Genomic DNA, 23,082 nt, shown 5'->3' on the forward strand with positions numbered 1-23,082 from the left:
TTAAATAAATATATACTCCTATAATGTATGGTATTGGATGCAAGTCTGCCCCAATGATGATTACCTGCAGTGATCACTTACATCCTGCAGTTCCTATAAATAAAAGCACTTGCAGTTTGTACAGAAAACCTCTGCTTTCTGGACAAGCTAGTAAGAGAAGTTTATTTTATACAGAAATGTTAAAGGGGGGAGGGGATAGCGAGAAACAGAACTGGGATAAACATTAGAAACAGTGAAACATAACCACGACCAAAAGCAATTCCCAGGACAAGACCACGATCTAAAAAGTTCCACAAATATCTTCTTTATTAAAACACAAGAATTGTTGAGCGCTTTCATCTACACAACGTAGATTTCATCAGAACACTTATTAATACAATTCCTTCACCTTATATACTTTAAAATACCCGCCTCACAAACCACCTGATCAATTATACCATCAATTAACTTTTAAAAGCATATAAACTTTACTACATTCTCATATTTGTAATACCAAGAATTCACATTTTATAGTAATAAAAACAATATAAATGCATAAAAATATATAAAATATACATAAACATTACATATATATAATCCTCACAATACTACTAACAAAACTACCTCAAATCTATAATGAAATTCAATGTGAACCGAAACTAAAGATGTGCATCAATCTAAAGTCAATAATAGTACATGTTGATAGTGTATAAAATATATAAAATAATTCAATAGAAGTATATGATTTTATTAAAATACACTAGTATGATATTTCATTGAATGTTAATAAAAAAAATTTTATTTAATAAAAAATGTTTTGTAATAAAAAAAAAAATCATAGCCCTATAGTCACATATATGCCATTGTTAGTTTCTTATAAGGGGCTTAGTGGGGATGTATTCATTAATACCTGGTGGGCTGGCAGCATTCAATTTGATTTGCCATTTGATCTCTTTTTCCCCCAGAACAGCTTTAATATCACCCCCCCCTAGGATTACTCTTGACTACTTCTAAAATAGCAAATCTAAATGAATCACAACCTACACTGTCAGCCAAATGTCTGTACAGTGCATTGTTCTTGTCTTTCTTCTTAATACAATATAGGTGGTCATAAATTCTATTACATAACCTTCTATCCATTTTTCCAACATAAAAACTTGGACAAGAAGTACACTTCCCCAAATATACTACATGTTGGGTCTGACAGTTTCCTTTATTAAAAAATATTCTACTTCTAATATTATTTTCTAGACATATACTCTCCGCTTGTAAAATAGACGAACATTGATTACAGTGTCCACATTGTTTGGTAGCAGTCCTACCCTTATTCCCAACATGGTCTCTATAGTTAGTCCTAACTTCAGTCATTCTTTTGAAATTCATCCCAGTTTTATATACATAAGTAGGTCTCTCCCCTAATTTCTCACAAATTCCTTCATCACTAGTGAGTATATTCCAGTTACTGTCTATAATCTTTCTAACTTCCCCCACATGTTGTCCAAATTGTAGTATAAATGCCCTTTGGTACCCATCACCTGATGGGTTAGATTTATCCTCATTACGAAGTATAAAATCTCTCCCCAAGAGTGGTGGATATTTATTTCCCCATTCATTAATAACATATTCAGTGACGTCCTTGACCATAGGATCTGGGTAACCTCTATGACTAAATAAGTTACCAATAAATTTCATTTCTTCAATCATATCTTCCCTTCTAGAAGTCATTCTGGCCGCCCTTATACACTGCCCTTTCAAGATGCTTCTTTTCTGTGTATAGGGGTGGTTACTTGAAAATTCCAAATATGCATTACAGAATGAATCTCTCCTAAAAATCTTGGACTGAAAAGTTATTCCATAATTGAAAATGTATGTATCAAGATAGTTAATTCCTGTCCTACTGATATTATATGTAAATTGCAGTTAAGGGGTACTTCCATTGATATATTCCATGAATCGTTCCAAATTCTCCTCATTTCCTTTCCACAAAATGAACAAATCATCCAGATATCTCACATAAACTATATACTCCATCCAAGGGGAGTCCAAGACAAATTCTTCCTCCCAATCCAATAATACCAAGTTAGCATATATGGGGGCACATGCCGCCCCCTTAGCTACACCTGCTATCTGTTTATAGTACTCTCCTTCAAAATAAATGAAGTTATTGTCAAGTACTATATTAATAAATTCTGATAGGAGGCCAATCCTGTCCCATTCTAGTTGGCTATATTTGTTTAAACTATTAATAAATCTAGTCACACCATCAACTCTTGGTATACAAGAAAACAATTTCTTTATATCAATAGTTTCAAACAACAAATTCGAATGCCATAATTCCTGTTTGAACTTCCCAAGAAATTCCCAGGAGTCCTAGATTATGTGTGGTATCATGGAATAAATATGTTTTAACCATTGGTCTATAACTTTGCCAAAAGGAAAAACCTTACTACGGCTTCCAGAAATGATAGGTCTAAATGGGGGATCCTTGATATTTTTATGTATTTTGGGAATCTCTACAATGGTTGCTAAGATGGGATACTCCACTTTCAGAAAATTGTACAAGTCTTGGGTGATACGATCATCTAATAGGAATTCCTCCAAATATAGATCAATCCTTCTATGTGCAATGTTAATTTGGTTTAAAGAAAATACCTCGTATCGTTCAGAACTATTTAAGATGTCTATTATTTTTAATATGTAATTGTCCATATCATACAAAACTACTCCACCCCCCCTTATCAGGGGTCATAATTCTAATATTGTGTATATCGCACAGTGAATTTAAAAGTTTTTCAACTGGAATGCTCCAGTTACTATAATTTCTTTGTTTCTGTAATTGATTATATATTTCATATATTTTCCTACTAACCACCTTCTCAAATGTAATTAAAGTGTTATGCATGGGTGGAGTAAAGTTACTTTTCTTCCTCAAACAACCTACATTGGTATTTCCTTTTGTAGAGTTCTGAAAAAATATCCCCAAATTGAGCTTTCTCAAATATAATTTCAACTCTACCAAGGTGTCAACTAAATCAAATTTCCTCTTTGGAATGTATTTCATTCCTTTCGAAAATAAGATAAATAATTCAACATCTACAGGGTATTGTGTATAGTTATAAATTTTGAAATCTCCTACACTATACACTACCCCATCAGTAACCGTAATTTCTGTGTTGTCACGGTCATGTATTATTGACCCCTGTAGGAATTCCGTTTTCCTCTTTCCCCTTGTCTCCATCGATTCACTTCCCATCTGCGATTCCCCTCCCATTTTGTTCTTGTACTAAAAAATCTTCCCCATGTGAAACCTCTCTATATTGTTCACTATGTAGATCCCCCACATCTCTATCCCAATCTGTCCTATCAAATCTCTCATGTCCTTTTTTGTTCCATTTGTACGCTGTTTGATTCTGATATTGCCTCGTATCCCTTAAAAACGTCTTACATTTTCTATCAAACATCTTTTTACAACTACTTTCAGCATATTGAAACTGTTTGGCATGTAATTTTTCCCACTGTGGGAACAATAAATCATTAGTTATAGAAGTATTCAGTTCTTCCACTTCTTTCAAACATTAGAAACACTTGTCAGAAACTCTACTACTAGGCAGTAAATAGGAAGCACTGCTTTTGCACATTGGAAGTGCATTTCTACCGCTGAAAACTGTTTTTGATGTCAACCACGTACTTGGGCAGTCAAAAAAGCTTATTTAGCAGTAGTCAAAGCTTCAACTTCAGGCTGTTTTAAAGATGTCACATAACTCAAGTTTTAATAATGTTAGCATCATCATTTCACTTCCATATAAACAGCAAAGTGGACTGCAGAGATACAAGGGACTTAAAAAAAAAAAAATTGAGTGAGAACCTATTTCAAAATGTGGCATTGATTGAGCTTTTAGTTCTGTCAGTACTCTCCTTTATTTTGCTTTATTGGAAGTACTGCATTGATAAATCAAGAATGTAAGGCTACTTTGAAATATAGTTGTTTCAGAATCTATGTAGTAACAAAGCAAAAAGAACATGTTTTAGCTGCTGTCAGCCATATTAATTCCTATTCAGAATTTTAAAATCAAGATAGCAATACCGCGTTTAAATGTGAGCACTCCATATTAAATTAGTAAACCAAGATATTAATTCCTATTCAGAATTTTAAAATCAGGATAGTAATGTTGTTTGTCTTTCGGCTTTTTCCCGGTAAGGGGTCACCACAGCGGAACTCCGGTCCACTAATGATTGGCAGAAGATTTTTATGAAACGCCGAGGTGCCAGCTCGATGCCCAACCTTCAACGAAGGCATGCCCATGTACGCACGCATGTCTTTCGAATGCTACCCAACCGCAGGGAGGACATGCAGACTCCACACAGAAGGCACTCCCAAGCCATGCCGAGAATCGAACGGGAGAACCTCTTGCTGTGAGGTAACAACGCTACCGCCGTACCAAAATCAGGATAGTAATACCGTGTTTAAATGTGAGCACTCCATATTAAATTAGTAAACTAAGATCGTAACACTGCATTTAATTACAATCACTTCACATTGTCAACTATAAGGATTACTTGTAATTAAGTCCTGTAAACAGTTTTGCTGAGGTTTAAAAAATAAAGAATATGTCTAATAAATTAGGCACTGTCAACTCCAGCAGATTGAAGTAATGAATCAGAACAGCAAAGTTACAAAAATGTTTTAACTGATAACATCCATATTAACTTCAATGTAGAAAATAAGGATACAAACACAGCACTTAAATGTAATCATCCTAAATCAACCACCTATTACAAAAAATGCCAAAAGTCAGTAGGGATGTCCCAAACCAGGTTACAGGAGTAAGCAGATATTGTTTAAAAATGCTTGTATGCGTATATTTAGAATCCTTGTTACCAAGGAATTGATAGCAAACTACCTGTAGTGTAAACAGATCTTTTAAAAGCAAGCTTTGTGGTTTGTAATTGGCAGTCAGTGCTTCATTAGCTACAAGGTGAGGTACTTAATTGCAAGGCTGATGAAATTTAGCCAAGAAACAAAGGAAAGACTAATAATATTTTCTTTTAACCCTATAGGTTTCATTTTCATAAAAACATAATTAAACAGTCAAGTCCAGCCTAAATTTAAATAAGGTGTCCAAGCTTGTTCAGAACTGAATTAAATTCTAATCTGTTAAATGGTTGTTTAAATATTTGCTACTTTATTGTTAAATGGCACTCTCTTACTGGTGTAAGCTGTATGGCTAGTTTATGTGGGGAGCAAGTCAGAGTAAAATGTCTTTAACGTCAAAGATTTTCTAATGCCTGCAGAATGTCTTCCTTGCATTATCTTTTCTGGATGGCCTTAAATTCTTCTGGGTAATAATTTTACTTCATTGATTTGAGCATGTTTTTCATATTCATCTTTGTATAAACATTACAGATTTAATGGTGGTAGTTTTAGGCTGCATGGTCAGATGTTCTTCGTGTTTCACTGTTGCAGTCATTACATTTAGGTTATCTGCCTGCAGGTAGCCCTTAGCTGGCCTGAATACCAGAGTCTTGGATTCCTACGTCAGATGCCTACCCTTCTTCCATGACATCAGGTCGTCAGGGGTATAAAACATGCAGACAACGACATTACATCAGTCTTTGCCACGCGGTGCCCGAAGCAGAAGCAGTTCGTTCCGCTCGGCCGACTCCTGAAATTTTCGTTTTCGAGTTTCAGAACCGAAGTCTTCAAAAAACGCTAAGTACCCTGTTGGGGATCCTTTTTCTTGCTCTTAACCGATGTCAGTAAAAGTTAACAATTGTCTTACCTGTGGAAAGCAAATGCCTCATAAAGATTTTCATTCGTACTGCATTCCTTGCTTAGGCCCAGACCACAGCGTCCCTTGCTGTCAGTTTTGTGCATAGTTCAGTCCCCGAACTGTTCGTAGTCAAGCTATATTTGCAATAAATGATTTTGGTACTCGGTATAACTTTCCAGAAATGGCTTCGGTAATCCATCCGACTACCAATATTCTGAAAAAACGTAAGGATAAAGACAGAGACAGACTGCATAGGTCCAAAACTGCTGACGATGCTTCCGTTTAGCTAGTCACCAGTTTGCTGATACTCGGTGATGCGCTTTCGCAGCTCCTGATACCCGCTACTTCAGATTCGCAGGCCTCTACTGAGATCCATTTTGAGTCCGGTATGTCGCAAGATGCTTCTTTGACTATGGAACCTGCGGATGTCTATATCTTGGATGGGTCCAGAGCCGCTGTGCAGGCACCTGCTTCTGAGGTTGTATTCAGGCCTGCAAACTTGCATTTTAAACCGACACCATCTTCTTCATCTAGGCCTAAAACTCAACCCACGCCTAGAAAACCGACATCCATACCACATGCTCAGGCCCATATGCCTAAAAAAACAAATGCTTAGAATGGCTGAAGACCTTGTTACCTTAATTAGGGGAAGACAGCCTTCCCCCTTTGAGACCTAGAAGTGATTTTCCTTCTAAGTCTTCTGATCAGGAATCTGATATTTCTGTTTCTTCTGATTACCAGGATTTGCCCTTATCTACCTATGAGGATTATGATGCAGAGGATTCCATTCCTTCTGCTTCCCCTCCAGAAGATTTTTCTTTTGGTGAAACCTTGCACACGCTTAGGGAGCATTTCCGCTGGGAAAGCCAGGATTGCTCTGACTCCAAAAAGAGGCTTAGGGAATTCTTACTTCTCCCTCAGCACAGGCCTTTAACTATCCCACCTGTTCTGGACATTGTAGATGATGCTTTCTTGGAATCTAGCGTTTCCCCAGACACTTTACCTCCAGCTCCCAGAAAACCTGACCAGTATTAGAGTACCTGCCTCTCACAAGTTCCTCTTCAAGAATCCTACTGCGGATCCAGAGACCATCTCCCAAGGACCAAAGGGCATTAAGGCTACTGCTGCCAGAAGCCCTACCCCTTCTGATAGAGATTCTAGAGGCTTGGACAGAAGGGTAAGAAAGTATATACTTCTGCTACTTTGGCCATTAGAGCTTTAAATTGCCAGTTTCGTATGTTAAAGTACCAGCAGCATACTATGGGACTACTTAAACAGAAAACGATCTTGATTCCTGACTGTGCCGAACACAAAGAATTACAGGATTTAATGCATTCTGCAGAACAAGTTGGTAAACCTACTTTGCAATGTGGTTTTGACTCTCTAGAAGCATCTTGCAGGGCTGATGTCACTGGGTTTGTACTTAGAAGGCATGCTTGGCTTAAGGAGCAAAACTTGCCAGATCATGTTAAAGCTAAATTACTGGATGCTCCCTTAAACCAAGATTGCCTGCTTGGCAACAAAGCAGAAGAAGTCCTCAAAAAGATGAAAGAAAAAGCTAAATCTATGCAAACTTTTAAAGATTTCCTGCAAGTACAGCCTCCCAGATTTAGTAGGCATTGGCCTTCAAAGAATTGGACGTTTCCAGCCTCTTCCAGGACTTCTCAGTCCAAACCCAGGGACAGCAGACCACCTAGGTTACAGTCTCAGGCTACGCACCAACCTAAGCAGTGGGGGGCTCCCACTTCCAAAGCAGGGAGTAGTAAGACATCCCACTATGGGAAAATGGTACAATGACTTAACCCTTCCAAGCCCTGCTCAGCTGCCTGCTCCCTTAGGAGGAAAGCTCACCCTGCATGCAAAAAACTGGGAACTCATTACCCCCGGGGCAGATGGGTTTTGAATATAGTTTCCCAAGGATACAGATTCTACTTCCACACCCTACCAACCCCAAACGGTTGGCCAGACCTACCCCCAAATCAGTGGGCAGAGGCTCAACAGCAGTTTCTCTCTCTTCTAAGTATCAGGGCTATTCAGTCTGTCCCAGCAGAGGAAAAGGGACAAGGTTTTTATTCAAGATTTTTCCTGGTCCCCAGAAAAGACAGCTGCTGGCGTCCCATCCTGGACCTCTCTAATCTAAACACTTTTTTGGTAATCCCAGAATTCAAGATGCTAGCACTTCAACAGCTGCTTCCTATGCTAGGCAAAGATTCCTGATTGGCAACCTTAGACTTAAAGGAAGCTTACCTGCACATTCCAATAAGGGAATCTTGCAGGAAATACCTACTCTTCAGGGCAGGCTCCATGCACTTTCAGTTCTCTGCACTTCCCTTTGGCTTATCTACTGCGCCCAGGGTATTCACAAAGTGTCTAGCTCCAGCCATTGCATTTTGCAGGCAGAGAAATATTCAGATATACCCATACTTGGACGATTGTCAGATTCAGGCAGAAAGCCAGGAATTGCTATTAAAACACCTGGCATTCGTAAAGAAACTTCTTAACTCACTAGGGTACACCATAAACGAAAAGAAATCTCACCTAGTACCCTGCCAACAGATTGTATTCCTGGGCGCAAGCTTGAACACAACTTCCCAGATGGCTTTCCTCACTCCAGAGAAACAAGTTTGACAGCCCTACTTCAAACTACTGGCCACAAAGACCCAGCTAAATGCAAGGAAAATTCTGCAAGCCCTGGGGTTCATGGCCTCTTGCATTCTACTAATTCCATATGCAAGACTGCATATGAGGAAGCTACAGTGGTATCTAAAAAGCCTATGGTGTCAACATTCTCAGGACCTGGAATTAATGATCCCCATCATTCCTTGTATAAAGACAGAGTTCCTTTGGTGGGCAGATGCCTGCTACCACAACAAGGGGCTCCATTTCACTCTACCCCTTGCCGCCCAAACCCTAACAGACGCATCAGACTGTGCATGTGGGGTTCACTTGGCAGGGCAGTGCATTCAGGGCAAATGGAACCCGAGACAGATGCACCTGCATATCAACCAAAAAGAAATGTTAGCTGTACAGAATTCACTGACAGCCTTCAATGACCACATTCTTCCAGGGCAATTATTGGTAAAGACAGACAGCACCACAGTTATGTGGTACATAAGCAGGGGGGAACCCACTTGTGCCCTCTCTGCAGACTAGCCATGGCTCTGTGGAACACAGCCTTGAGCTACCAAGTGCTCCTACAAGCTCATTTCCTGCCAGGCAAGCTAAATTCACTGACAGATGACCTAAGCAGAAATCTAATGGACCCACACGAATGAAAACTGGAACCAAAAATATTCAACCTCTTGAGGAACAAATGGGGGACTGTAGAGATGGACCCGTTTGCCTCCCCTCAGAACTACCAATTGGACAAATTCTGCACAAGGACTTCCCACAGTCAAGCTTGGAAAGTGGATGCCCTGTCCTTTACCTGTGAAAGCTTCTTAGTTTATGCCTTTCCCCCTCTGCCTCTCCTGTCAAAGGTTCTGCTAAAGATCAAACAGGACAAACCAAGGACAGTACTGATTGCACCAGACTGGCCACACCAACACTGGTACCCCCTCTTGCGCAGTATGACTCTGCTGGAACCCTGGCACCTGCCTCAGACCCCTTACCTGCTGTCCCAGCAGTCGGGCCAGATTCTGCATCCTCTGCTTCAAACCCTGAACCTTGCAGCCTGGCTAATTCCTTGAGCTCTTCAATAGCATCCCCCAGTAAGCAGGTGCTAGATGTCATTCTGGAGGCAAGGAGGCCTAGTACTAGAAAATCCTATGAAAAGTGGAAGATACTGTTCCTAGAGCCAGACTTAGGGGATGGGCACAACTGTGCCCAGCTTACCTCATATTCTTCATTACTTAAAAGAAATGCTGCACAAGGGCCTATCCTTCTCGTCAATTAAAATTCATGCTTCTGCCATTTCAGCACATTATAATACTGAACTACCCCTCTTCTCTTACCCCCTGCTAAAGCAATTCCTCAGAGGGGCCAAAAATGTAGGACCCCCCCCCCAGGAGAGCCCCTACTCCAGCCTGGGACCTTAACTTTGTATTGGAAAAGCTCACTGTCCCTCCTTTTGAGCCAGCTGCAACTGCAGAGTTGAAATTCCTTTCTTGGAAAACAGCCTTCCTTCTAGCTATCACTTCAGCAAGAAGAGTTTCTGAATTACAGGCCCTCATGGCAGTGGAGCCCTTCATTATCTTCCATGCTGCCAGGGTTTCCATCAGGACCAATCCTTCCTTTATGCCCAAGGTGGTGTTTAGCATGGCCATTAATCAGTCCATTCATTTGCCAACCTTTTCCTGAATCCACAAACCAAAGGAGAACGAATACTGCACTCTTTGGACGTGCACAGACGACTTAGATTTTATTTGGACAGGACTAAGCCTCTCCGAAAATCTGAACAGTGGCTAGTAGGCTTTACTGCAGGGGCAGAGGGGAAGGCCATTTCAAAGGAAACCATTTCTAAATGGATAGCCCATTGCATTCACTTCTGCTATAAGCGCCATGGAAAACCTACCCCAACAGGGGATAAGATCACATTCCACCAGGGCTGCATCTACCTCTACAGCCTTTCTCAGAGGTGTCCCTACCAGGGACATCCTAGAAGCTGCTACCTGGAGCTCTGTACATACCTTCACCAAGCATTACCACATGCCTATTTTTTTCTAAATCCAGAGCGGGTTTTGCCACTGCAGTCTTGCAGGACTTAATAGCTGGCCCTAATGCTGTCTAACTTCCTTCTCCCTTCCTTGGCTTTGGGAATCAACCCAAATGTAATGACTGCAACAGTGAAACACAAAGAACATAGTACAGTTGTGTACGCTTACCATAAATGTAGATGTTAGAGTGTATTCACTGTTGCAGTCCTGGTTACCCTCTCTCCAGCCCCCTGACTTCTCTTGGCTCTACCTTTCCTTCTTGTTTGGTGTATTTAAGCTTTCTGGTGTATTTGCTTTTTGATGAATGTGTACCATAACATATAATTGCTTCCCATTGTGGGGGCACCTGACATCTGGGGCAAGAAAAACTGATGTAATGGCGTCGGCTGCATGTTTTATACCCCTGACGTCATGGAAGAAGAGAGAGCATCCAACGCTCTAATCCAAGACTCTGGTATTCAGGCCGGCTGAGGGCTACCTTCAGGCAGATAACCCAAATGTAATGACTGCAACAGTGAATACACTTAACATCTACATTTATGGTAAGTGTACACAACTGTACTTTCTGGTGGACCTGTGAGAAAAAGCTTTGTGGATTTGATTTTCACTTTCTTCCATGGTTGTGTCTAAAAGAGTTGTGATCATTTTATTTAACATTTAAGACTGAGCCAAAGACCTTAGCAGCTCCATAAAAATTGTAATTGCATGCTCCAAGAATTCTCAGGTCTTGCCTGGACAACAGGGCTGGTGCCTTGGCACACTGTAGTGATAACAGCTAACTCCTCACAAATTCCAGCTCCTTCATACACATAATCCTTTTCAACCGCTGCTTTCTCCTAATCTCATCGCTGCCATTTTGGCTATGTCTCCAAACAGTTTGAGTGCTATGTGGGGAATTTCCAGTGTATTTTTGGACTGATGTGTGCAGGTTACTTCCTAAAGTATTTAGCATTGGGATCTCTATGTTTCTATAGTGCTTATCTTCACTGTTGGCTACTTTTCCCTCCTAACTATTTTTGCTTTCTTCCTCCTCCATATCCTTTTATGTTTTGGGACATTGACCCACTTTGCAGATGTCTGCCTCCATGTTTTTCCAACACTCAGAATGTTTGTTAGCTGTTTATGGGGTTTAGTTTGTATTTGGAATAATGTTGCTATAGTTAAGGGAAGAAAAGGGAAAAACAGCCTTTAAAGATGTTAGAGCTGTGGGACAGGCAAGATTACCCTTAAGATCCACACAAACTGTACCTAATATGTTTAGGAGCCTTTCATCCAATTAGTGACTGGGTACCATTTCAAAAAGTTTCATATCGTGCACCTTAGCAAAATGTAAGAAGAAGTCGGAAGTGAATGGGCATACTCCTACCCGACTTTGCACCAACATCAACTCCAGAGACTTCTATCTTAGAAAAAAGAAAGGAGAAAAGGAAAGCAGAGGATCCATTTGTGTTGTAGAAGCTTAGTCCCCATAAAACTCCGAGTGTTCTACCCCTTTTCCCAGGAGTGAAAAGCCTAGTATCTCTACTCCAGCTAAGCATTCATCACCTCATTTGAGAGATCCTCCTAGTACAGTAGAAGACTTGACACCAAGATGGCACTCACAAGGTTTTTCTTCTGAAAAGAGTGCTATTGACTGCTTTCCTCAAGTTATACATCTGCAGCATCTGTCTACTCTCCGAGATCCCTCAAGAGCCCTACTCAAGTTAATTGAGAGTGCACAATGTTGGCCCTTGTCAAGGTCCAAACTGTGTGAGTGTCAAATGTCTGTATGGTGGTAGCTCAGCTCCCACAGTTCCTACCATTTTCAGAGTGACTACCTAGGTCGCTATTCCTCCTCCAGGCCTAGTATCAACACAACTAGTACTGGAGTCTGCACCAGCTAGTACAGTAGTTTACCCAGTGCAGTTAGACCTCACATCTCCTGCACTGACTGCTTCAACATTGCTGGCATCAATGCCGAACCCTTTGCATCAACTGTTATTGGGTCCTCAGCAGTTGCCATTGAACCTGTTTCATGGATGGGGTCTCTACCCCTACTTTTGGTGCCATTCTCTGTGTCAGAGCATTCAGGTTTCAACTCCTCAGACCAATGATCCCATGCTTCACCTGTGCTCTGAAAGTTTGTGTTGATGGTTGGGGCAGGATTGCTGATGTTTGCACCGACCTCAGTTTTAGTCAGCATGAATGGTTCTGCAGCTGGGCATTTTTGCAGAATCCACTGCACAAAAGGGGGCTAAATTTAGTTTGTTCATGCCCATAATATCAGCAGTATTGACTCCCACTGTGAAGTCAGATACTTGCATTGATCATCATCCAGGGTCACTGAAGATCATAGAAATTACTAGGCTCATACTGGTGAGGTCTGGACCTCTTCCCAAAGATGTTCAGGTGATGACTTCACCACAACCTTCCACTTCAGCCTACTGAGGAAGAGAAAGTGCAAGAGGAAGCATGTAGATTCACCCTTAGAGTCTCCCACTCTGGGCACAGATCTTGGAGAAGGGGAGGTGCACCCCCATATTTCCTCTGGAGGGTGCATCCTTCAACAAAATATGGGAAATAAGACAGCAGGTATAATGGCTAGTGGACCCCATCTCTCCCAAGGAGTAGATCTTACAGTCGGCCTATAATTCCTCTCCCCCAGCAGCATGGGTAGTGCCTCTCCTAGGCAAACTGGTAGATATGGTCTGCAATAAGTTATGGAAGGAACTGGACATAGGTTGAGCCCATCCTAAAGAAACCATATTGAGTCCTTCAAATCCCCAAAGACGGGACATGTTGGATCTCCTGTTTAACTGCATAGTGGTAGGGGCAGCCATAAAAAGGACATTTTGGAAGATTCCACTAACAAAGACTCCAGAGTGATGGATAGGTTAGGGAACCTAGTCTTCATAGACTACGTTCTATTTCAGTTAAATGAGCTACATGGTGCAGTTTTAGAGGGCAGTTGCTCAGAAAGTGTCAAAAAATCTGAAGCAATTGCAGTCTGGAAAACTACATTCTTAGGTGGAAACTATAATCACTATTTCTTCTCTGACCATTTGTCTCAAACATAATACAACAGATGAGGCAGCTAGAGCTGCACTTTCAGGCCTAACAAAGACTGGCCTGGATGTGGCTTAATGATTTTTCCAGGCCATTTCAAGGCTGCTTTTGCCAACTCTTCCTTTGATGATTTTACTGTTTGAGTAACAGGTCAAGGAGAGATTGTCTGCTTGTGAGCAAGAGGGCAAAATGCAAATGCTTCCAGTCGTGTGGGTTAATTTTGTTATCCCACAAAGGATGTCCCAGTTGAACCAGAGTTGGGTACAAAACTTGTAGTTTTGCAAATCCTAACAGCCTCACCATACACAACAGTAAGATAGAGGTTTCCAGTGCAGAAGGGAATTTCATTCTGAATGCTGACCACAGGAAGAGGTGGTCCCAGTAACCAGGGAGGGTAGGAGACCTTTTTAGGATTTAATTTCTGTGATCCCTGAAAGTTTGCTCAATGATTCTCTTTACTCACTCCACCATAGATGACTATTACAGTGGATTCATTGGTATGAAGAAATCTATCCAGAGGCTGCTATAGTCCATTTTTCACAACATCCGAAGACTGGAGTTCCCAATCTCTTCCAGTAAAATTAGAGAAGCAGCTTCCGAGGAAGTGCACAACCTCTTATTCGGGTGTTCAGCTGTCACTTCTGCTGTGGCTTATTTGAGAGTCTTGGGGATCAGCATCTTTTGAACTTGGACAATAGGCTTCTGGCAGCACAGTCTATGGAATTTTTTTTCTAGTAAGGCAGTACTAGTTTAAAATCTGCCTGTCTTTCAGGACAACATTTAATACTTGCAAGTCCCATTTTGAACTATCTCAAGATCTAGTTTTCATAGGTTGCCATCAAAACACCCACAGACAGGTGGCAGTTCTACCACAGGACAGATTTGCCTGTGTAAGTTCTAAGGTCTCACTCCTACTTCAACAGATTCAGCCTTCAGTGGCTCAAATTCCCAATGTTTTTAAACTCATGGCAGTGTTGATGCCAAGTCGTCATGAGAATTTTTCAATGGACACTACAGGTACAATGGAAACAGTCCACTCAGTCATTGTACCATAGGATTAGGTTATTTGAGGGTCATCAGAAAGAACTTATACTGGTGGATGAGCTTGTGGAGCCTGTCATCAGGATCTCCTGTCATCAAACCGATACCACTTGCAAGGGTTACCAATGGATGCGTCTGCCATAAGACTGGGGGGGGGGGGATTTTTTAGGACGGTACAAGGCTCATGGACCAAGGAAGTGGCCTCCTTGTACATAAATGCACTCAATATGAGAGCAGGCCACTTAGTGCTGCGGGCATTTCAGGATGTGCTCCCTCAGAGTACATTTGCCATGCAGTCAAACTGTGTGGTATGTGAACAATCAAATGGAAACCTGGTCTTATCCACTATGCAGGGAAGTAATGAGAGTGTAGAAATAGGTGATCACCTTATAACATCTAAGAGCAACTGGCACCCAGTTCTTCGTGCATGACTACGGACAAATTAAGCAGATGGATACTGCTGCCTCACAAATGGTGTCTCTGCAGCAGAGTTAATGCAGCATATTCAGGAAGTTGGGGAGACCTTGCTTCGATCTTTTTGCTTTGCCATTCTACATCTAATGCACTTACTACTACAGAGTAGTACCCAAAGAGGGACGAACACCCGCAGATGCATTTTTCCATGATTGTCCTGTGGTTCTGTTGTCTTTCCTCCTTTTCCACTGTTACCAAGACTGTTACAAAAGGCTAAAAACTGCAAGACTCTGCTCATTCTCATAACCTTCTGTCCACACCAGACTTTATTCCCCCTATTTTTGTTTGTCCTGATAAAGAAACCCCTTCTTCCTCAGAGCTCTGTTCTCCTAATCTCATCTGGGCATGTAGTCTCTCTAACTGCTTGGTTTCTCCACTTCCAATAATTGTCAGGAACTCTTAGCTCCCTCTAGACATTATCAAACTCCTTTCTTAGAAGACCTTAACCAGGAGAACTTACAAGGGAAAATGGAAAAAATTCTCAATCTGGGCTTATGACAAAAAGTATTTCACCAGTATCAGCATCATTATAAGCAGTGTTAACATATGTTCATAGGTAAATACTAATAATTGCCTTAAAGGGTCATTTTAAGTTTGGCCAATAACCTGAGGTCAGAATCAAACCCTGTACTTTGTGTCCAACCCACCCACATTTTTAATAAAGCAGTATAACAATGGAGCAAATTACTCCTTGATCAAACTATATCTAGCTGTGATTTCTTCCTGTCACAAAGGCTTTCCAAATCATTCCCTTTCACAGAATCATGTAAGGCCTTCAACAAGGGCAGTTTTCATTCCAGACCACCTGATGCTTGGTCTTTATTACATACCTTTCCTAAGCATTACAGCCTTGAATCCATTTCCAGAACAGCAGCATCCTTTGAAGCATTCTTAAAGGTTTGCTGGGCTAAGCCATCAATCTTAGCTGGGGTTTTTGTCCTGATGCTCCACTGTCTATACGGATCCTGCGAAAAGTTTTTTACTCGCTAGAACTTGAGATCTCTGTGATCTCTGTCCGTACACTGGACCAACCCACCCATCTTCCCCCTCCAAATTCTGTCTTCCCCCCCTTTGTCTCTGAGGAGACTGAGTATACCTACATTTTCTTTCCTTATTTGTGCTATGTAGTTGAATGATTCACTCAATCTGGAGAAAGCAACAACAGGGGATTATGGGAGGGGAGGAGTTTGCGCTTGTAGGGAATTCGTTGCCATCACTAGAGGTTGTCATGGCATCAGTCCTGATGTTCCAGTGTCCGATCAGAGAAGTCTTAACATTCCATTAAGTACAGAACTTATGTTTGTCTTTTTAGTTGTCTTCTATGTCTTACTTTGTTTTTTTCTTTTCTTTCTCAGAGCTCTTTATTCAGTGATTCTGAGTAGTCTTTTCTGCCTCCTCTGCTTCATGGAATTAGAAATAATATGCATATGAGCTGATATTTTTTGATTGGTATTTTTAATTAACTGTGTCTGCTACTGTTAAGGAGAATATCATAACTTGTTCAGTAAAGCATCCTGTATATTCAGGGTTTTTGACAGACTGGACTTTGTACCTTCTACATGTTTTGTAAAACAAAGAAATCCTTAACACCTCCATGGGGGGGGGGGGGGTCTGAGCTGACAGTACCTGGGGTAATTGCTTCCTGTTCCACCACAGACAAAGTAGAAGATTAATCAAAAAACATTGATGCCATAGACATGTTTTGCTTTGCTCTGCTTGTTGATTCTTTCAAAGTGACTCCGCTTTATAAATGAACTGTATATTAGTGTTGCCAGTTTTTCCCCACTTTGAGTGGAGATAAGAAAAACATTTGTGTTCTCTTTAGCAGTTCTAATGCATTTGTTGACAGTGTCACTTCTAAATAGTTTTTCTCAGAATGATGGGTAGCTGAGCTATTGAAATGAGATAAACTACTTTAATTTATGAAAAATCACAGGACAATTTTTTTTTTAACCTGCACTCAGTAATATTCTGTCCCTACAGTAAACCTGCATTCTGGTGGTATGCTTTATTGCTATACTTTTCTGAGGTGATGTCACAGGAATATGTTAAGTTCAGTACGGTTGAGAGGGCATTGGATAGTACTGTACTGATGATAGCAGTTAGTGGTGGCATTGTAGTTGGACTGATGTGTGTAGTGATGTCTGTCTGTTTCAAAGTATCTCCAAAATGTCTGACTGTAAATTGCAGAGTTCTCAATGTTTAGTGCAGTATAAGTAAAACTGTACTGCAGTATGAATTGATAGAAGCCTTTGTGATGACACTTTGTGAACATGATAGTGTTAAAAATGGAGATCTGATGTGTTTTTGGCCTTAATTTGTACTTTTTTTCCCTAGGTAAAGAATCTCATGGACAGGAACAGAGGCAGAGTTCTGCAGCTTCTAACAAAGAGAATGTTAACCAAAATGAGGCTTCCCCAAGTTTTACCAAACCTGGAATCAAAGGTTAGCACTTCCAGAAATAGGAATCTAATTTATTGAGAGCCATGGTGTACCTTTATGACGTACTGTAATCCTTGTCTGCCCCTCTGTGGTAATTTTCCAAGAAGTAAACAGGTAGTCATAAATTGCCGCTTGTATTCACCAAGTGACAGATGTTTCTATTATTAAAGGTGACACCATTTAAATACTGAAGTGGTTTTTACTATTTATATGTATATTTTTATTCATGTTCTTTTGTCACTAGGAACGTTATTGAAAATCAGCTATGTTAGCTGTACAGATTTTTAAAGTAAATTTATTCTGTTAACTAAATAAAAGCCCAAATAAAGAATTAAACAGCATTGCTTGAGCTTATTCAGCCTTAAATAACATTTATTAAAAGGACTATATACGTTCCTATCTTTTTCAGAAATATACGTTCCTATCTTTTTCAGAAATATTGAAAGATAATCTTATGTAGGATGTCATTTTGTGTTTATGTAGCCATAAATTTGTTGCCTTTGTTTGACCTGTCCATTTTTATTCTTCCACATAGTCCTTGTAGGTGAGAATACTCCTGTCCCAAATATCCTGCGGTATTGTTAACTTGAGGGAACTGTTATGTATTTATTTGATTCCCACTTAATTTCAGTGTCCTTTTTTGAATTAATCCATTATGAGGTATGCTGAGCAGTGTTAAACTTCCTAACATTACTATTTAATTGATTTAGAGAATGTTCCTCCTGTCATTTCCCCTTAGCCTTTGGTTTATGTCTGCTTTCCTTGCCATCCTTTAGCCTGTTCTCCCAGCAGTAATGCTTTTAGACTAGTCTGTAATCAACAAAATGAAAACCCACTAGGACCAACAGGCTGAAGTGCATTAAAAAAAAAAAACTTTAATACTTGAGGCTAAAAACTAGATAAAAGGCATACAAAAAGGATAAGCGCTTTCAGGAGCTTCCCCCTTCTTCAGATCCATCATTCTACATTCAGTCCAACGTCTTTAACAGAGAGCATGACCAATCAAAATCAGTGTGGAAGGCTATGCCCCTTCAATACTGATTTTAAAGGGACGAGGCCATTTAATCCTGGAGGCCAATCAGCCTGAAGCTCCACTGTCCACTGTAATTCATTCTTCTCAGTATCGTTAACCAAATCACTGCCTCTACAATTCATTTTCTGTATATGTAGAACCATAAATAGAAAAATAGTGATCTGGGTTATTCTTTAAATGACTATAAAGTGCATTGTGTTTTACCTTTAGTCTAATTTCACTTAGATGTTGTAAAACACTGTCTTTCAGTCGGCGGTTAGTTTTGCTGACATAGAAACATGGACAAGCATGTGCACTTAACCAAGTATTAAAACATTTTCAGTATAACAATCTGCATATAGATGGGGACGATACACCTTCATAGAAACAGGATGTCTAAATTATTTTTTTTAATATCCGCGGTGGTGCAGCGGTAGCATTGTTACCTCACAGCAAGAGGTTCTCCCGTTCGATTCCCGGCTGGAATGTGGGGAGTGCCTTCTGTGTGGAGTCTGCATGTCCTCCCTGTGGTTGGGTGGGCGTTTGAAAGACATGCATAAATGGGCGTGCCTTCGTTAAAGGTTGGGCGTTGAGCTGGCACCTCGGCATTCGTGAAAATCAACTGCCACTCATTAGAGGACCGGAGTTCCACTGTGGCGACCCCTAACCGGGGAAAAGTCGAAAGACAAACAAATATTGATGTGCATGCTTTACAGTGTCTGCAGGGGTAAGTACCAATTCTCCCTATGGTTCCCAAACACTGTTTTGATGAAAAGATGTTAATTGCATAATAATCTTTTCAAATTATTCTTAAAAGAAAAAAATGGTGATTCTCCCACAGTTTTTCAAATACCATCATCAACCAACAAGATCTTCCGATGATTGTTGATCGTTACTGATCGATTGAATATCACTAGCGTATTTCAAGTTAACACATAATTTGTGCTTGGTGCTCATGTTATGAAGCTGTTCAAATTCTGTATTTCTATGGAGCCACAATCTTCCTGAGGTTCTCCTCAATTCTTTATTGTTGTTTGATTGTCTCAACTTTCTGTTTGTTATAACCTTGCCTCACAAATCACGAGGACAGTAAGTCAGTCTCCTATTAGTAAAGTTCATCATTAATGCACAGTCTGGATATCCTTAACGTTTGACCCTTAACAATGTTGTCAAAGATGTGCCTAGGATGCATACTATCATAGGCTAATAGGGTATTCTTCAACCATGCCTTTCTAAACACCCATGTGTCAGTATGATTACGCTGTCGTAGGGTCAGCTTAGTGTCCAAAAAATCAATAGAAGTATCTGAGATATGCACAGTGAAGCTCAAAAAAGAAGTGCTCTTCTCAAGATAGCTTATAAATGAGCCAAGCTCTTCAACATTATTGGCTCATAAAAAAGCATCCACAAATCTCCAATAAAACACAATATTATTTCTTCATCTATTGACTTCATTAAATATAACTCCCTCCTCCCAGTGGGCCAGAACCAAATTTGCATATGGTGTGGTTGTGTGTGAGGTTATAACAAATGGAAAGTTGAGACCATCATAAACAACAGTAAAGAATTGAGGAGAACCTCCAGAAGACCGTGGCTCCATAGAAACACAGAATTTGAACAGCTTCATAACATGGACACCAACATAAATTGCATGTTAACTTGAAATACACTAGTGATATTCAATCAGTCTGTGATATAATCAACAATAATAGGAAGATATTGTTGGTTGATGATGGTATTAGAAAAATTGTGGGAGAATCACCATCTTTCATAAAAATAATTTGAAAAGATTATTATGTACGAACATATTCATCAAACCAGTGTTCTGGAAACATAGGGAGAATTGGTACTTAACCCTGCAGGCACTGTAAAGCATGCACATCAATAAGCTCTGAAAAAAAAATGTAGACATCCTGTTTCTATGAAGGTGTATTGCCCTGTCTATATGCAGTGTTGTACTGAAACTGTTGTATACTTAGCTAAGTGTACAACGCTGTCCATGTTTCTATGTCGGCAAAACTAACCACTGACTGAAAGATCTAGTTTTACAACACCTAAGTGAGGTCAGACTAAAGGTAAAACACAATGCACTTTATAGTCATTTAAAGGATAATCTAGTTCACTGTTTTCTATATATGGTTCTACATATACAGAAAGTGAATTGTAGAGGCAGTCATTTGGTTAATGATGCTGAGAAGAATGAAATACACTGGAAAGTGGAGCTCCGGGCTGATCGGCCTCCAGGATTAAATGGCCTTGTCCCTTTAAAACTGGTATTGGGGGGGTGGGTGTAGGATTCCACTTTGATTTTTATTGGTCATGATCTCTCTTAAAGAATGTAGACTGACTGTAGAATGATGGATCTGAAGAAGGGGGAAATTCCTGAAAGCACTTATCATTTTTATGCCTTTTATCTTGTTTTTATTTTCAAATATTACATTTTTTATGCACTTCAGCCTGCTGGTCCTTGTGTTTTTTTTATTTTTGAATTTTGTGAAATACTTTACCACATAGTACCATTAGTTCTCTTCGTGATATTTAGAGTATCGGTCTACAAAATGAAAACCTGACACTAAGTTGGAATTTACTGCATATTCCACACAGTACAGCTCACAAAACGTAAGTTAATATCTAAACTATCCTTGGTGAACCTACAGTTGTTGTTTTTTCCCCATTTCATTCCAATTCAGAATAGACCTCATGTACTAATGGTCATGTTCCCTGTGCCTGTGCATGCTTTGATATCACACAGCACAGGAGGAGAGCACATTAGCTCTAGGTCTCCTCATCCCTTTTCTATTCCATATACAGTTTGGCACTTGATCCTGTTTTTTGTTGTGGGGGAAAAAAAACAACCCCCCCCCCCAAAAAAAAAGTTCCCCACATTCAGTGTACCCAGTAATGACTCCTCCTGCAATTTGTACAGGGTTTCATGTATTGGTAGCATATCTAAATATGATTGTATATTCTTTTTTATAAGACCCGTTGCTCCTACTACTTTTGGAACTGTCTGGGTATCTTCCACATTGCTCTCGTTTCTGCCTTCAAATCCTGATATTTTGACTCTCTCTGTACACAAGACACTAGTCACTGGGTGTGGCGATTTCAATGATCAGTGCTACTTTTGTCTTTTCATGAAACACTGTATCCGGTTTTCATGCATCTGTCTTTTGAACTGTTGGTAATGGGTGATCCCATGTGATGTAGATGTCATCATTTTCTGTGATGCTTTGTAGCTCATATTTCCAGTGTTTTTCAGCCACTTCAGTACCATAATGTTTGCATAATCTCCAGTGCAACAGTCTTACCACATTATTATGCCTTTTAGTATACAGTCCTGCCATTAGTATGTCACAGTCAGAAACGAGGTATGCAACTGTTTCCAGTTCTGTTTTACAAATCCTACATTTGTCTGTTTCTGTTACTTGTTCAATGGACTTTGTAAACCAACATGTATGTACTCCACTATCTCGGGCTGCCAGTATTAACCTTTGATCTCTTGGTTTGAATTTGCCTCTCCTTAACCATTCCTGCGTGTGATCCTGATCAACATGAGGTTCTTCCAGAAGTTTTCTATACTTGCAGCTATATTTATGCATTTTCCCCACTTCTTGACTTCTCTTTTGGTCCTTCACCTTATATTCTTCTGTTTTTTTTGGCACATTCAGTTGCTGCTTGATTTTTATCATCATCTGGTTTGATTTCCATTGCTGCTCGATGCCGATGTGCTTCTGCTAGGTTAAGCCGAGAAGTCATCTTAGATTTATTTTCCTCATGTTTCAAAACTTTCAGTACATTTGGGTCTTATGAGGTCAGCAGATGTATGTGCGGTCCCATTATTGCAGTTCTCCGCAGGTAATCAATTTCAAGGAGGCCCATCCCTTCTTTGGAACAGGCAATATATAATCTTGGTATACACTGATTTTTATAAATCATTTGGTAAGCATGAAGTATCCTTTTTTGTTTTTCTGTCTAGTCTATCCAACACGTTTTGGGGCCAGTCAGTCACACCAAAACTGTATGCTAGGACAGGAATAGCAAATTGGTTTATAGCGCTGTTTTCAGGATTAATTTAAGTCTTCTAAAGTATTCCTTATTAAGTTTTATTAACATTTGTTTGTTTTATTGTTGATCATTCATCAATTCTCAAATATTTATACACTCCTTGCTCAAGTTCTTGTCCCAAACTGATGTTTTCTTGGTGCTGCAGTTTTCCTGCTTTAAATGTTGCTTTTGCACATTTATCAAGACCAAATGGCATTCTTATATCATCTGAAAAAGTTTTGACAACTTGCTGTTGTGCTTCAGTTCCTCATCTGATGAACTACACAGTTTCAAATCATCAACCAAGAGAAGGTAAGAATTCTTTACACTTTTTCTATGAGCCAAATTATAGCAATGGCCTAAGCTGTTAAGTAGACAGCTTAATGGGTTAAGGGCAAGACAGACTAGCAGCGTTGACAGAGTCACCTTGGAATATCCCCCTTTGAATTTTTATCCCTGAGATAATAATTTGTCCTTTATCATGGCCTAATTGCAAAGTGGTCTGCTACTGTTTCATGACCACTGTAATGTAGTTGATCAGTGTAGGGTGCATCTTACCTATTCTTAAGCACTCTTTTATCCATGAATGTGGGATACTATAAAATGCTTTTTTGTAGTC

General features: G+C 40.0%; 1 protein-coding gene across 1 annotated transcript in view; it reads left to right on the plus strand.

The window, feature by feature from the left end:
• ATXN2 (ataxin 2) overlaps window positions 1–23,082 on the plus strand; it is a 2,781,632-nt gene that overhangs the window by 1,057,463 nt on the left and 1,701,087 nt on the right. The window contains exon 17 of the mRNA XM_044068622.1: window positions 17,303–17,410. Within this exon, the coding sequence (XP_043924557.1) occupies window positions 17,303–17,410 (108 nt within the window). The remainder of the gene's footprint in view (window positions 1–17,302; window positions 17,411–23,082) is intronic.

Source organism: Protopterus annectens, chromosome 4.part0, assembly GCF_019279795.1.
Source record: "Protopterus annectens isolate FY-2018-M chromosome 4.part0, PAN1.0, whole genome shotgun sequence".
NCBI lineage: Eukaryota > Metazoa > Chordata > Ceratodontiformes > Protopteridae > Protopterus > Protopterus annectens.